At 43.1% G+C, this 15223-nt stretch overlaps 1 protein-coding gene across 3 annotated transcripts in view; it reads left to right on the top strand.

The window, feature by feature from the left end:
• DROSHA (drosha ribonuclease III) overlaps nucleotides 1–15223 on the top strand; it is a 103745-nt gene that overhangs the window by 73596 nt on the left and 14926 nt on the right. For all 3 annotated transcript variants that reach the window (XM_080933899.1, XM_080933898.1, XM_080933900.1), the window contains exons 25-29: nucleotides 1618–1720; nucleotides 3564–3634; nucleotides 8489–8533; nucleotides 9876–10033; nucleotides 11174–11279. In XM_080933899.1, coding sequence (XP_080790025.1) covers nucleotides 1618–1720; nucleotides 3564–3634; nucleotides 8489–8533; nucleotides 9876–10033; nucleotides 11174–11279 — 483 coding nt within the window. The remainder of the gene's footprint in view (nucleotides 1–1617; nucleotides 1721–3563; nucleotides 3635–8488; nucleotides 8534–9875; nucleotides 10034–11173; nucleotides 11280–15223) is intronic.

Consider the following 15223-nt stretch of genomic DNA (forward strand, 5'->3'; position numbering starts at 1 on the left):
TCAGCCTACGTTTTTTGTGTCAGCACAAAAGCATTGTTTTACTTGGTGTAGTTCATTACCACAGTTACAGTGGAGGGCTGCAAGCCACCCTTGGAGGCACTGGAGAATGTAATTGAAAATGAAAGTCTTTACGTAGTACAGTGGATGCTATCTAGAGCCACGAGGAATGACTGGATGGCCAGGGTTCCCCTTCAGGGATTGCTACACGGTCTTATTTCACCAAACCCACCCTAGCACAGTTCTGCGATTTGGAATCCTGAGATTTGTGCCGAGAATATGGTGTCTTCAGCCATATTCTTCTTTTATTTGATTTCTGAAGTTACTTATTTCTTATCTTCATATATAATCAAATATAAATCTTTCTGGAGAACCAGACAGGATAAATTATCTTACAAAGTTCCCCAGACATCCCCGAGCTTCCTTCCCTGTAGCGTTTGTCTCCAGCAGAAGACTGAGGTGGTCCCACTTTTTTCTGGAGCAGTAGCCCCGCAGCTGCTGAGGAGCCAGGAGCTGGAGAAGGACTGAAAACTGCTGTGCATCTTAGGGGCTTCACACCAGGGCTCACTTTCCTTCAGAGTTCTGCTAAAGCCTACTCAGAAAGTCAAGGCTGCGAGAGTGGGCTGTGCGAGAAGTTGGAACTCCACAGCTCTCCAGAATAATTGTTTCTAACATAAAACATGCCGTTTGCAGTCGGCTCCCAAGCAGGACTCCTGAGATAGCAATTGTATTTCCCACTGAGCCTGTGAAACAGATGACGTTTACATAGTCTAGTATAAACTCTGGCACTTTGGGATCAAGTGTTTTTTTTTTTTTTTTTTTTTTTTTTTCCTTCTTTTTTAAGGAACTTTGTGCTGTTATCTTTGTGGTAGTCAAGATGTTTTATACCCTAGATTCTTAGCAGTCGTTCCAGTCCAAGTGGATATGGATCGAGTCTGAGCGTCTTTAACCCAAAGGCTGACAAGATTACAGCTGTTCATTAGCTTGTGTCTTACCCTAGTATGTTTAGACATTTGTTTAGGAAGTATTTACAATTTTAATTTTATGAACATGGAAACAGATTTAATACATATTTATGTAATTTTGTATCTTTCTCCTTTTATGAGAAAGTCTCAGGAATTTTATAAGGAAGTATGTGTTTGTTTGGGTCTAGCTCTAAAAGGACTTATATTTAATTGTATATTAGGATCTGAACTGAGTAGATGTGGAAATCAAGGTAAAGGAGCCAAACCTCACCTGTTCGGTGTGGCACCAGACATCATCCATGTAGTGTTTTCCAAAGACTCAGACTCTTGGCTACACCCTTGGGTTAGATTTGCATCCTCTAAGTGAATCCAAACACCCATGTTCTTATAGCAGAATCTTTTTTAGTGAGGTCTCATACTTGGTTTGCACTTAGATTTGAAAAGTCAGGTCTAGTCATTTCTGATGCCAAATCTGACGGTTGGCATTTGGAAAATCCTTCAGCTGGGCAGGACTGTGTGGATTTCTTGTAAGTGTTAGACTAAGCACCTGATAAACCTGCATGAGGTCCATGCATTTCACCGTTGCTCCTTTCCCCAGGATATACAAGGCTCTTTTGGTAAATGTCCTCACTTTTTGTCACTTTGGATTTTATAGAAACTTGAACTGGATCGATTTATGCTGTATGCCCATGGGCCCGACCTATGTAGAGAATCAGACCTCCGGCATGCAATGGCCAACTGTTTTGAAGCATTGATAGGTAATTTCCTTTAAAATCTGTTTCTTGTATGTATTGAGCTTGTCGCAGAGTGCATGAAGATCACTGTAGAAGCTTACAGTACAAGTTCCTGTTCCCAAGCATGTGAGCGCCATAGTTACCTGTTCCCAAGCATGTGAGCACCATAGTTACCTGTTCCCAAGCATGTGAGCACCTCCACACTGTGCTGTAGTTACTTCGGTAACTAAGGAATTGATTCTAAGGAATCAATCATGCTTTCTAGTTAGTGCATTCTCAGTGTCTGATGTCATGCTTAGCAGTTCTGTGTTGGAGTGAATTTATATGTAGATGGCTTACTTTCTGTATTACACACACACACACACACACACAAGAAAACAGGAACTAAGTTGCTAGTAATGTCCCAGTGTGGCTTTTGAACACATTTTAAATTGCTTGTAAGATTTTCTGATTTTATTATCTTGAAAAAAAAATCTTTCGAATCCTTGGTTTTGAATCTGTGTAACTATTGTTGGCTTTATAACTATAGCATATGGTTAGCTGTTGGTGTGGGAAAATTAATAGAGAATTAATTAGTTGGTAATTGAAATGCACTTTATAATAAAATGTTATAGTCAACCAACAGTTTCTTGCTTTTAAATAAATGATTAAGTACATTTATTTCTCAAAGACCTTTGTACTTTTTTGCTCCCTTTCTTCGGAAATGCACACAGAAGTTTCCTATTATAGTTTTATACTGATGATAGTGCCAAAAGAATGTTAACAATTCTCCACTCTTTCTAAGCTGTGTGTTTTTCATAAATAGCTGTATTTCCAGAGAGCTTTTCACATGGAATTATTGTGTCCTGTCCACACAATTTGGCAGGGTTATGGTCTGGCTTCAGGCTCGAGCGGACAGGATTCCATCACTTGTGTTACAAACCCGTCTCTGGCAGATAATCCAAGCCCTGATGTTCATTTGCCTGTCAGAGATGGAGGTAGTGTCACTTCTTCAAGGAGTTCTTGAAAGAGTCGCCCTGGTCCTGGCAGCCCAGTTCTAGAGTAGAGTTCCATAGAACTGAATCCTGCACCAGTGAGCCCCGAGCCTGAATCTCGAGAATCTTCTGACGATTTTCCCAGGCTGCCCCGAGAAGAGGCGGTGAGGAGTGTGGAGTAGTGACCCTGGTGCCTGCCAGCCCCTGAACCACAGCTGCTGTTGCATCATTCTTGATGGAACTGTTGATACATTCAGTAATATTTATTGATCAAAAGCTTCTTAGTTAGCATTGTAGCTTATACATGGAAATGTGGCCATTCCGAAGACAGAACATTTTGATTTTTAAGAAAATAGGACTTTTCTACTCTAGGTTTATTTTGCTACCAAGTTAAATTGTTGCTATAGTGTTTACAGCTTATGATTAATGCTAAGTGCATTTACAGTACTTCATTATTTCAAATTAAAAGTGGAGCCTAGCCTGGCTTTTATTTTTAGAAAACTTTATTGACCTAGATTCTGGTTTTATCTGTATGACTTTTTTTTTTTTTTTAAAAAAAACGTGTATATGTTTGTTTTAAAATATGCACTTTAAAAACAGAAGCATGGTTAAATTTTGTCTCCTTAATAGGTTATATGCCTTATCTCTCATGACAGCTCATATTTAGCCTCTTCTCCTTACAAATTTTAGTGAATTAACTTTATGTGGCAGTCTGAATTTTAGCACAAAAGCATCGCTAAGGGCAGGAATGAGCCTTTAAAACAGTCTCCTCTTAGCGCCTAGGCTCTCTTCTGCGACTGGGTCTAGCTTGACTTTTTGCTTTTTATAGAGCTGTGTAATTTTCTCTGAATATTAATGCAGCCTTCCTTTTGACATTGCTTCCTTTCATCTAGGAGCTGTTTACTTGGAGGGAAGCCTGGAGGAAGCCAAACAGTTATTTGGACGCTTACTCTTTAATGATCCGGTATTTATGATAACTCATCTCTTTTCCTCCACTGTGTATCAGCACAGAAGTTCTGTTTCTTGAAAAGACTGTGGGGAGAAAGTAAATGCCAGCCTCTCGTAGGTAGTGGGTGACAAATACGGCCCCATCAGCTTGTGCGGTGCTTGACGGGAGAGTTCTGTGACTTTTTTTTCCAGGATTTTTTTTTTTAACCTCATGATCTTTCCTTGTGGAAAGATCATTTAACTATGTCTAGATTAAATGTGCATTACTAATACAATAGGAGTTGTTACGTTCTGTAGATTTTCTAGGATAATTATGATCCTACAGTTTTAAATATGTGAATACTTGCCCCATGCAGGCTCAGTTAACGATATTAGTTTCTTCGTGATTTGTTTTGTAAATTAGCTACACCAGAGGAACATATTTATTTTAGACAGTAGTTTCTGATGGGCCTATGAATAAATAACCTAGGAGAATTTTTTTTTCTGAAGCAAATTACAGGTTTTCTCTTTTTTAAGATTCTAAGATAGTTTGTGTTGCTAATGTTTTAAGCCATTAATATTGTCAGAGATGTCCTTTTACTGCTGCGTATTCTAAAGCGTCCTAAATGCTTTCTGTACCAAAACAAGCCGGTGTGGCATTAAAAGGGAAAGGCAGCCGTGTATTCCAGACCGAAATGTTATCCTCATTGAAGAATGAATCACACAGCACACTGCTGCTGTTAGTCTGGCGAAGCCCTCACCGTACACGCTGTCTGGTGTTAACGACCGCATTGCTCTGTGTAGTTAAAAGTCAATACTTTTAAACATGCAACCTCCATGGTATGTCCAAGAATTATAGATTGTTTTTCTAGAGATGTGATGACTTTTATGTTGGTGTATTTGCTTGTGAGAGAAGAGCCCTCTGCAGACCCATGGTTGCCCATCTTGCCCTACATACACAAACAACTGCATCTTGATGTGTGTCTGGAGCAGATGGCATGTATTTTAAGACTTTTTTCTCAAATTTTAAAATATCCCCGTCCTGACTTTTATCTTTTGTCAGCAGCTTGAGCAGCCCTCTCCTGCCTCCTTGAGTGTTCCCCTCACCTCCGCTGTCGCTGCTCCTTTGTCCCGGCTTAACCTGCACCCACTCCGGTGCCCCTCCCCGTGGCTTTCTCTCCTTGTTCTTAATTGGATCTGCTTGTGTTCAGACTCCCCCCCCCCCCCCTTTAAACTTCTCTGTCCCACTTGTCTACTTAGTAAGCTTATCTTACACTTCCAGCGCCCACGTGGCGCTGACCTGCCCAGCACTGAATACTTATTAAAGGGCCAAGTGAAGAAGGGTCTGAGCGGAAAAGCCAAGCCTGAGCATTATCTTACAAATGGAACAGCTGAGGTTCAGAATTCATTTTGGTGTCTCTTGTAAAACTGAGTAAGGCTCAGTAATGCTCTGCTTCTGAATTTCCATGTATACACGCTGGAGCCTTTGAACGTGACTGACATTTCCAAATTGGCTGGAATCTACTAGCTACTGAATGGGCGAAACATGGACAAACTGTGTGTGTGTGTGTGTGTGTGTGTGTGTGTGTGTGTGTGTGTTTTGGTCTTGGTGGTGGTGTTATGGACATGTAATAAGCTGAACACAGAGAGGAAAAACATAGACAACTTATGCAGGTTGATGAACTCTCTAACTCAGGGGTGTCTGTGTTGGCGAGGAGACAGGCTAAGGGCTTTAAGGCTGGGGCCGGTGCTGAACAGATGGTGTTGGTTGGCTGCTATGTGTGTGACAAATTAAGAGAAGGGGTTAGTTTGAAATTGAGTGCTTCTGTGAGGTGGTTTAGCAACCTAGCCCAGTAGTTGTTTTTAGGGGACGGGGAAGAGCGAGGCAGCTGAGAGGTCGGTGTATTCAGAATGGCCTTAGGTACTCACAGAGAGGGTCCTTTGACTTCTCTCCTGCAGGCGGCTGGGAAGGAGGCCTTATTTCCTGTTAATGTCCTTGTTGACAACAGTTCTCTCATCCTGGCCCTTTCCATAGTGGGGATATCTTGTCTTTTCTGCCTCACCTCACATTTTTTCCCCCTAAAAACTATGTGCTTTTAGTTTGTATAAGCCTTCAGGCCTAGCCAGTGAGTTTGCCTGTGTGGAAAGTGTACCCTGAGGGCCCTCTTACAACAATTGAAAGGCATTACATCATCTTTGCTATCTTCTCTCTTTTCTCATTACACATCTGTCCCCAGCATCTCTGACCCAAGCCTTTCTCTGGCCTGCTAGAAATTGGAAAAGGTGTCTCTTCAAATTGCTTCTGAGCAGCCTGGTACGGGTCTTCCACAGACTTGGCATTTTTAACAGGTTTAGTATTGGCCCCATCGCCTTTTGTCTCGAGCATACTTTGCTTTTATTTTTATCTTTAAATCACAAGCCTTAGACTCTTTTCTGCCCTAAGCTCCCCCCAACCCGCCACTGTAAATCCATTTAGTTTTAAATTTTCATCACTTGACTGCGTGACTCCGGCTTTGCTTCCCCCGAAGCTGTCCCGCGTTCTTCCCAGGGCCCCTCCTCTCTCGCCTGTTAACTGTGGGTCACCATCCCCCAGTGCTCTGGGGGTGACAGGCTTCCACTTTGAAGATATTTGACTACTAGCCCCCAAAGTCTATATAGCGTGACATATAGAAGGCTTCAGTGGGGTTTTGTTGCTGTTTTAAACAGCCTTAGTAAGTAGCCCTGGCTCACCAGGACCTCACTGTGTAGAACAGGGGTGCCTTGAACTTAGAAAGAGTCACCGACCACTGCCTTCTGAGGGCTGGGATGAAATTTTCCCCTGATGGTTCTGCTGGTTTCGGTCTCCATTTTTTGTCCACAGCGTCTTTATGCCATCCTGAGACATTCTCCTTGCTGCCTGTGTCTGCCTGGTGTTTGGTTCTCACCCTCTCTGGGACTTGCTAGATTTCCTCTATTCTTAAAGTCCTCTTTGGTAACCCTGGGCAGAGTAAAGCTTTTCCTCTGGTGCCCACTTCCTCCCAGCTTGGTAGCCTGACCTCAGTCAGTGAGCTTACCTCAAGTCCATCCATTGCTTTTCATAAGAGATTTAGTCTGTCTGAGAAACAGGCAGCTGGGGTGTAGTTTAAAATGATTTTTCACTATTAAGGGACCTACTACAGGTATGCAAGCTCTGTTATTCCTCATTAGGCCTCTCGGAGGACAGAGTTGTGTCCTATTTATCTTAGTAACGGAATACATAATGGGTATTTAATATCAATATGCTATGTTAATGAATGGCCCAGTCAGTCTTGAGCATTTTCTAGGAATAAGTCATAAACCTAGAGCTGATTAACAGTGTTGTCAGACCCCAGTCTAGATCTTTGCAGTGTATTTTCTCTGACACTACACTGGGGTGAATAAAAGGAAACAGACACGCGTGGAATTGTCTGGTTGTAAGACGGATGGCCATGGACACCCAGGAGAAATCACAAGTATTTTTAAGTGGAAAACATGAAGCATCGAGAAGGAAATGAATCAGTGTCACATGAGTCTTGAGTTCTGGAGACACTGGGAAAGGTTGGGAGGGAAAGCTGAGTTATCCATGTGATTGTCGATCATGGTGTTCTGACTGCCCTGCCCATGCTCTCAGTGCCCTACTCACTGAGCTACTGTCGGGGACCAATTTGAAGGAAGGACCCAGGATTAGCTTCAGTTTATACTTGTGGAAATAGAGGCCTGGGAAGAATAAGTAAGTTACCAGCATGCACTCAGAATTAAACCTAGGCTCTTTGCCCGAGCTTCCACACTCCCTAGTGCATGTGAGGTAAAGATGTCCGTAAGGTGTTTCCAGTCATGGCGTAGATGAGAGGTCACTGTAGCGGAATAAAAGAATCCAGACAGAAGCGGGGGTGGACGTGGGAGGAATGGTGCCGCACACAAGAGGAGACGGGTGGCCAGAGGCTGTCGGGAAGTTCATCCTTTCGTGGGGGAGGGGGAACAAGACGTGGAGGGAACACTGGGAGTGTGAGGAGGGGCTGACACTGGGGAATAAAAGGGAGAGCTTATTGATTTGGTTAACAGAAGTCCTTTCTTGTGCCTTTAAAGAACAGTTTGATATTTAAACCCTTTCTTTAAACAGTGCCTGAGAACATCAGTGCTTTAGTTGTTCAGAACCATTGAGCTTCTATCTCATTTTATCACAAATGATCCTAAACTTTCCTGTATCCGACCAACACTTTAGAAAAACATTTCAGGTTCTTTTTCTCGCCTATTTAAAAAAAGCCTAGCATCAAGGGCCAAGAGTAGATCCAGGTAGAAGAGGTTCCCTAGACTCTGAACCTGTAAGAAAATTACTTTTCCCCTCAAGGAAATCGGAATTCTAACTGCTTCTGGATTTAGCTCAGCCACTGAGGTAATATACCAGGATTTCCCAAAGAGTTTATTTATTATCATATTTCAAGTAAACATTTATATGAATCCCGTCCAAGCACGGTCTCAGAGTTTGTGAAGGCTCAGGAACGTGACGTGAGGTGTGCCCGCTTCCTCTGAAACAGACTCGTGACAATAAAGTGAAATCAGAGGGTGCCAGGTGACAGTCGCTGCAGCAGATCCCCAGGTCTGGGCTGTGACAGCAGGAGTGTAATCCAGTGTGTTAGGTTCAGCAGACATGGAACTTAGTTTTGAAAGGCTCCTTCCTTCCCCCCGCCTAATAGGCTACTTGCAGTCACTATAGGCACTTTGAGTGGTGAATAATACACTTTTAAAAAATTAGTTTGCTAGCACTATTGAATTTGCAGTGAGTGGAGTCAGCATCTGAAATAGTTCAGCATTTCAAATAACGGCGTTTTATTTAGTACTCTCGAGTGTGTTCAACGACTCTCTTGAGCACTAACGACATCGTTCCATTTTCCAGGACCTGAGAGAAGTCTGGCTCAATTATCCGCTCCACCCTCTGCAAGTGAGTACGACCGTCTTGTCTGCAGTGTGCCCCGCTGCTCCATGGCTGCCTTTCCCTTCCTCCCCACCTTTTCTCTCTGGTTCTCTTCCCCACAATTAATGACCTTACATTGGGTCTCAGGGAAGTGTCAGAAAGGAGTAGTAAAATGCACACGTGTTGTCTGTGCTCCCTAAAGCCTGGTGCCAGTGCTCCTGAGAGACAAACAGCGGCCGTGGAGGAATAACCCTCTCCCGACAGGCGCTTTACTCAGTGTTGGAGCCCGCACTCCACATGCCTGCCATTGGGGGCAAGTGGTGTTAGAGGCGATCTTAGACATAGTTAAAACAAAGTAGAACCAGTACTAAATGGATATTGCTAAATTGATTGTAGAAAATTTACTACACATTAAAGATTTAGTGCTGTATGATACCCGCTTATCCGGGAGTTAGGAATTTAAAAGATCTACACGTGGTGATGTGCTTTTCCTCAGTTAGCTTTAAAAGTTTCTTTTCCTGGCCTTTTCTTCTGCTTTAGTTTAGGATATGCGTATTTCCCCTAGTCACACATGTTATGTGTAAATATATATTTAACATAAAGAATAGTAGTCACCAGTGATCAGATGTTCATGCAGGGTTTATGATAATAAACGGCAATTCAGCGCTGTAAGAAGGTTCTAGTAAAAATAAGTTACCCAATATTGTTGAAAATGCTAATTTTAGTTACATTTTCTCTTAACCAGTTGTTAAAGGCTCATTGTTACATGGAGCACCACCTGTCTAGAGGGATAATAATATCCACCGGAAGCTAATTCAGTTTTAATGGCGCTCATTTGCCAAAACAGTGTGTACAACATGTTCAGTATGCAAAGTGGTCTACTTCCTCCAAAACCAGAGACTCATAAAGGGCAGCTCCTAGAAACCTGTCAGAAAAACCAATTCCCACTCTAGGCATGCATGAACGCGCGCGCGCGCACACACACACACACACACACACACACACACACACGTATATGGCAGCAGTTCTTTAGCTTGCGTCTTCCTTAGAGAGTTAGTCTAATACCAGAGATTTTGAACTATCTATGTACAGAACTTGGCCTTGAAATTTGAATGAAGATTGGAAAATATTATTTGAGCCTTCTTTAAATATTAGGTTTGTTTGCTGTTCTAAGAGCTGAGAAAGAGGCTTTCAGGTTTTATTTGGCATTTCCCAAATTTCTGCCCACGGGAGATGGAATTTTACAGAACAGTGTCCAAGAATTGATAATTACTCTTGTAACAAAAACTGTGAATTTCAATTTCTCTCTCTCTCTCTCTCTCTCTCTCTCTCTCTCTCTCTCTCTCTCTCTCTCTCTCTCTTTCTGAAGCTACAAGAGCCAAATACGGATCGACAACTTATTGAAACTTCCCCAGTTCTACAGAAACTTACCGAGTTTGAAGAAGCGATTGGAGTGATCTTCACTCACGTCCGGCTTCTGGCGCGGGCCTTCACACTCAGAACCGTGGGCTTTAACCACCTGACGCTGTGAGTGGAGGGCTCCTGACCTTCCAGAGGACTTCAGGGCAGACACGCCACCCCTCTCCTGTGCTTTCGGCTCCATTGCTATCTTGATGTCTTGAAGTTTGAGGTCTGAAGGAAGTAAACTGAGACATGGACTAAGAATTATACATACTTTGAAGACCGTGTGGTCTGTTTGTTATGATATGTCATAATACCTTAAAAATAGCCATAGATTTAAAAAAAAAAAAATTGTGACCAATCTCTACAAAAACCTTCCAACAGGCTATGAGAGGATATGCTTTCTAACTCCTACTTTAGATAAATTTGTTACGACTATTGAAATTGAAAATAGAAAAAACTTTTCTAGAGATTAAAACCCTGGGTTCAGCCCTCAGAACAGCGAAAAAGAAAAAAAGAGAGAAAGAAAAGTAGTAAAACTGGAGGTTTGATTGTGTAGGAGTTGTTATGTTCTATAAAACATTTCTCCCTTCCCTTGAATGGAAAATTCCCAGCTCTCTTTAAACTGTAAGATTAAAGACATAGATTTTGTAAACATTTGTTAATTAAATTGCAGATGTGAATAAATAACATACATATTTAATAGGTTTAGAGAAATAATTAGGGGCTCTTTTCTTTCAAGAGCATTGTTTTATATTTTACTTTACATTTCAGTAATGCTGTGTTACTGGCCAGGTGCTGTTCACCAGTCTTAACTTAGTCACTTATCCTTAAAGTACTGCCATTGGAGCTGGGAAGAAACTTACTCACTTTTCCTTAAAGTACTGCCATTGGAGCTGGGAAGATGGGTTAGTGGTCAAGAGTCGTTACTGCTCTCTAAGGACTTGAGCTTGGTTCGAGTCAGATACAAATATAAGTCACTTGGATCAGGTGATTTTTTTTTTTTCTGGTCTTGTGTGCATGTACTTGTACACAAAAACATAAACACACACCACACATGCCCATGATTAAATAAAAATTACATTTAAAAGAATTATTTTCAGAATTTTCCCACAGTTGAGGGTATCAGGGTACTTACTATATTTAGTTTTATGCTTTAAAACAAAATGAACAAATTATATTTTTAGGCTGTAATCTGAAAAAGCATGTGTTTCTTAAAATCCACAAGCACTTCCTGGTTTATTTACAGTGGTGTTTCATTTTCAGAGGCCACAACCAGAGGATGGAATTTCTAGGTGACTCCATAATGCAGCTGGTAGCTACAGAGTACCTGTTCATTCATTTCCCAGACCATCATGAAGGGCACTTAACGGTGAGTGTCCTCAGTTACTCCTTAGAAGGGAACAGGAGGCCCAGATACATGTTTAACTAATCCCTTATCTCTCGGTGACTATGATAGTCACTCTTCTTACCCACAGGAATAAATACTCTTCAATATAAGGTGTGTATGTATATCCGTATACATACACACACGCACACACGTGCTCATTGTAAAAGTGTGACAGAGAATAACTGTACTTGTGAATGTTTGTGAATGAAGTATGTAATGTCAGATACTACAGAGACACAGACCAGTTGCTGGGCTTACACGGTCAGGAAAAGATTCTTCTAGTTACAGGGTGCAGGGAATGTGTCGTGGGTCTGTGATGTCGGACCCTCATAGATGGCCAGGATTTAGCCATTGTGAATTTGGTAAGGGTCGGTTTCCGTGCAGTGGCTTTCTTCACACCGAGTCCAGGGAAGCAAGGGAAATGAATGAACAGAGAGGCGGTGGGGCCCACGTTGGTTCTGGGGCACAGTTGGAAGGAAGCACAGAGAAGAGGATAGTCAGACAGAGTAAACCAGCCACGTTCCTCTCACTTGTGCCGTCCAAAACCAGACCGTGTTAGTTTTTGTTTACCCTGAAACCTGTCGGTGTATGCCCAGGTGGTGGGAAAAGCCTGTCTAGCACTCCCGGATCTGGGAAGGCTTCCGACTAAGCCCTGAGAAGCCCCTTAGGAACTGCCTATCGGGAAAGCTGGGGTTCTGTTAGGTGGAAGATGGTGTGCACCCTGTGTTCTTCTGTGTGGCCTCTATTGTGTTGATGCTAATAGCAATTCTTTCATACTTTTAAAATTGTTGTGTGTGGTTTTCTTTGCCTGGAACTGAACCATAGTTCTGCAGCTCCGAGATGTTAAGTATTGGAAGTAGAGAGAACGTGGAGTTCAGGTATTTCTCATCTCAGTCCCACTCCCTGGGTGAGGGCTGTGCTTCTGTCATATGCCACACGCTGTGACAAGAGTCACGAGCGCCTCTTCAGTTTTAAGTGAGCGGGGTGGTTGCCATGAGGAATGAACTGCCCTTTGAATTCTTTAGAAAATATGAACCTTTTGGGAGCTAGTGTCTTGCATCTTGCTTAGGAAAACATAAGTTGTGTGCTGACTCTTCTTAACTACAGAAGAAACATCATGTATATCCAAAGGGCCTGATTTATGTGAGAAGTAGCCAAAGCATGCCACGTAGCTTAAGAATAGCTCCCCTGATGGACTCTGGAAAATACGTGCTTCAAGTGGCCTCCTGCTCTTCCTCTAGGGTCTTAGGCACGGGGCCTGCTTTCCGCTGTGCTAATCCTAGCTGGCTCTGGTAAAGTGTGAGCTGATGAAGCAGGCCCAGGGCAGGGCTGCATGGACAGGGCCTGGCTCTTTTCCACGGTCATTCCCTTCGGAGCCAGCGGTGTGATTGCTTTGATTTTGTTATTTTGATGTAAGGTTCTGTTCTGTAGTCCAGGCTGGTTTCGAACTCACAGCCGTCCTCTTGCCTGAGTTTCCCCAAGGCTGGCATTATGGGTGCTGCGGAAGTACAGCCTCTACAAATGAGTGTATCAGCCTTGCTGTCTTAAAATTAGCGTTTACCATACTGGTTATAGCAAATGATAAAACTATGATCCATATGGTGGCTCTATAAAGTATTGTTACAGAAAGCTCTCAGAAACGAATAGTACCAGCAGCTCTGTTGGCAAGAGGAAGATGTGTCATAAGCACATATTTTAAAGGCTGTTAAACATTCACACGACTGCTCCCTCCTTGAATGGCATCTCTATTGGCTTCTGTCACACAGTATTCTGGATTTTTCCATACCTCTTTTCTTAACTACTGTGTCTTAGCATCCTTAGCATGTTCAGCTTATTCTTTCCAGCTAGTAAACACGTGGGCATCTAAGAGGTCACAGCTAGACCATGTCTCCTGCTAGTAGACCATGTCTACTACTCAGTCCACGCATGTGTGTGTCAGCAATTTTACCTCACTTGCAGGGAACTTGGAGCTGATCTCTTTAGGGTCACTTCTATCCCGAGCTCCAGTTCCAGGTGTCAAGATGGAATATAACCTTTTCCACCTTGGTCTTCTTGAAGTTTCCCCGAGTAATGGGTTGATGACAGCATCAGCTCTCCCGTCCTGTGGATCAGAAACCTAGGAGTCATCTTTGTGTCCTCTCCTGACCTGGCTTCCTCCCGAGTCCTAACAGTGTAACTCTGGTATTTCTGGAGCATGTCCTTTCGTTACCACCTAATAACATCACAGATCGCTGCCCCCCCAGTTCCGATCACCTGGTCACTTCATAGCCATCAAGGTGTTACAGGAGGAATGTGACTGACAGGGAGACCCACTTAAAAGCAGTAACACTTAAAACGATGTAAAGGATGGGAAGCCTAGTGGTTTGGTCATTCAAAGACAGGATAGTAGGGCATCCTTTTGCAAGAAGAGTAGACTCCTAGGCCCCCAGATTCTCCCTGACTCTGTGCTACTCTTTGGTATTTTGAGGGCACTTTGTCCTCAGCCTAAGAGATGGACAGTTTAAAGCTGTCTCAGGATGCTGTGAAGTCATTTTTTTCTATCAGCTTGTACCTCAGATCCATTTTATGTGTTTGAACCGAGAGTCGACTCACAGCAGCTGTCCGGTGACTACACCAACTAGTTTATCCGCAATGTGCTACCATCGAAATCGTCCCTGACTTCTGCACCATAGGTGATCTCATTCTGTCTTGTGACTTTGGTAACATCTGTGTGCTGTTTCCTGATTTATGCCCAAAGCCAAATCTCCTCCTCATATTTTAGGCTCTTGTCTATGGAATATAGCAATACTCAAATACCTAGACTATGAGGACATGCAGATCTTTAATTAGGTAGCTGACTGATGCATCTAAAACAAAACAGTTTTCAGTTTCCACCCTCAGCCCTGCGTCTCCTCTCAGTGTTCTTCCTACCCGAAAGGATTATTCCGTTATTTCAGTTGCTAACTCCTGTTTTTGTCTCCTGTTACACCTCCCCAACACTGGCATAACCTGCCAACTCTACCTTCGTGTAAATTCTGCACGGACTTCACTGTGGTGCTGTTTTCTGACTCACGCCGTCCTCTCCCATCGGACATTGACATTGGCCTAAAAGAGTGGGAACTTAGCATGTACATTGGTAATCCATGTCAGTCCTCCTCTAGTTATCCATGTCAGTCCTCCTCTAGTTATCCATGTCAGTCCTCCTCTAGTTATCCATGTACCCAGTCCTCCTCTAGTTATCCATGTACCCAGTCCTCCTCTAGTTATCCATGTACCCAGTCCTCCTCTAGTTATCCATGTACCCAGTCCTCCTCTTGTGATCCATGTCAGTCCTCCTCTAGTTATCTGTGTGCCCAGTCCTCCTCTAGTTATCCATGTCAGTCCTCCTCTAGTTATCCATGTCAGTCCTCCTCTAGTTATCCATGTCAGTCCTCCTCTAGTTATCCATGTCAGTCCTCCTCTAGTTATCCATGTACCCAGTCCTCCTCTAGTTATCCATGTACCCAGTCCTCCTCTAGTTATCCATGTACCCAGTCCTCCTCTAGTTATCCATGTACCCAGTCCTCCTCTTGTGATCCATGTCAGTCCTCCTCTAGTTATCTGTGTGCCCAGTCCTCCTCTAGTTATCCATGTCAGTCCTCCTCTAGTTATCCATGTCAGTCCTCCTCTAGTTATCCATGTACCCAGTCCTCCTCTAGTTATCCATGTACCCAGTCCTCCTCTAGTTATCCATGTACCCAGTCCTCCTCTAGTTATCCATGTACCCAGTCCTCCTCTTGTGATCCATGTCAGTCCTCCTCTAGTTATCTGTGTGCCCAGTCCTCCTCTAGTTATCCATGTACCCAGTCCTCCTCTAGTTATCCATGTACCCAGTCCTCCTCTAGTTATCCATGTACCCAGTCCTCCTCTAGTTATCCATGTACCCAGTCCTCCTCTTGTGATCCATG

This window comes from Micromys minutus (assembly GCF_963924665.1).
Source record: "Micromys minutus genome assembly, chromosome: 20".
Classification (NCBI taxonomy): Eukaryota; Metazoa; Chordata; class Mammalia; order Rodentia; family Muridae; genus Micromys; species Micromys minutus.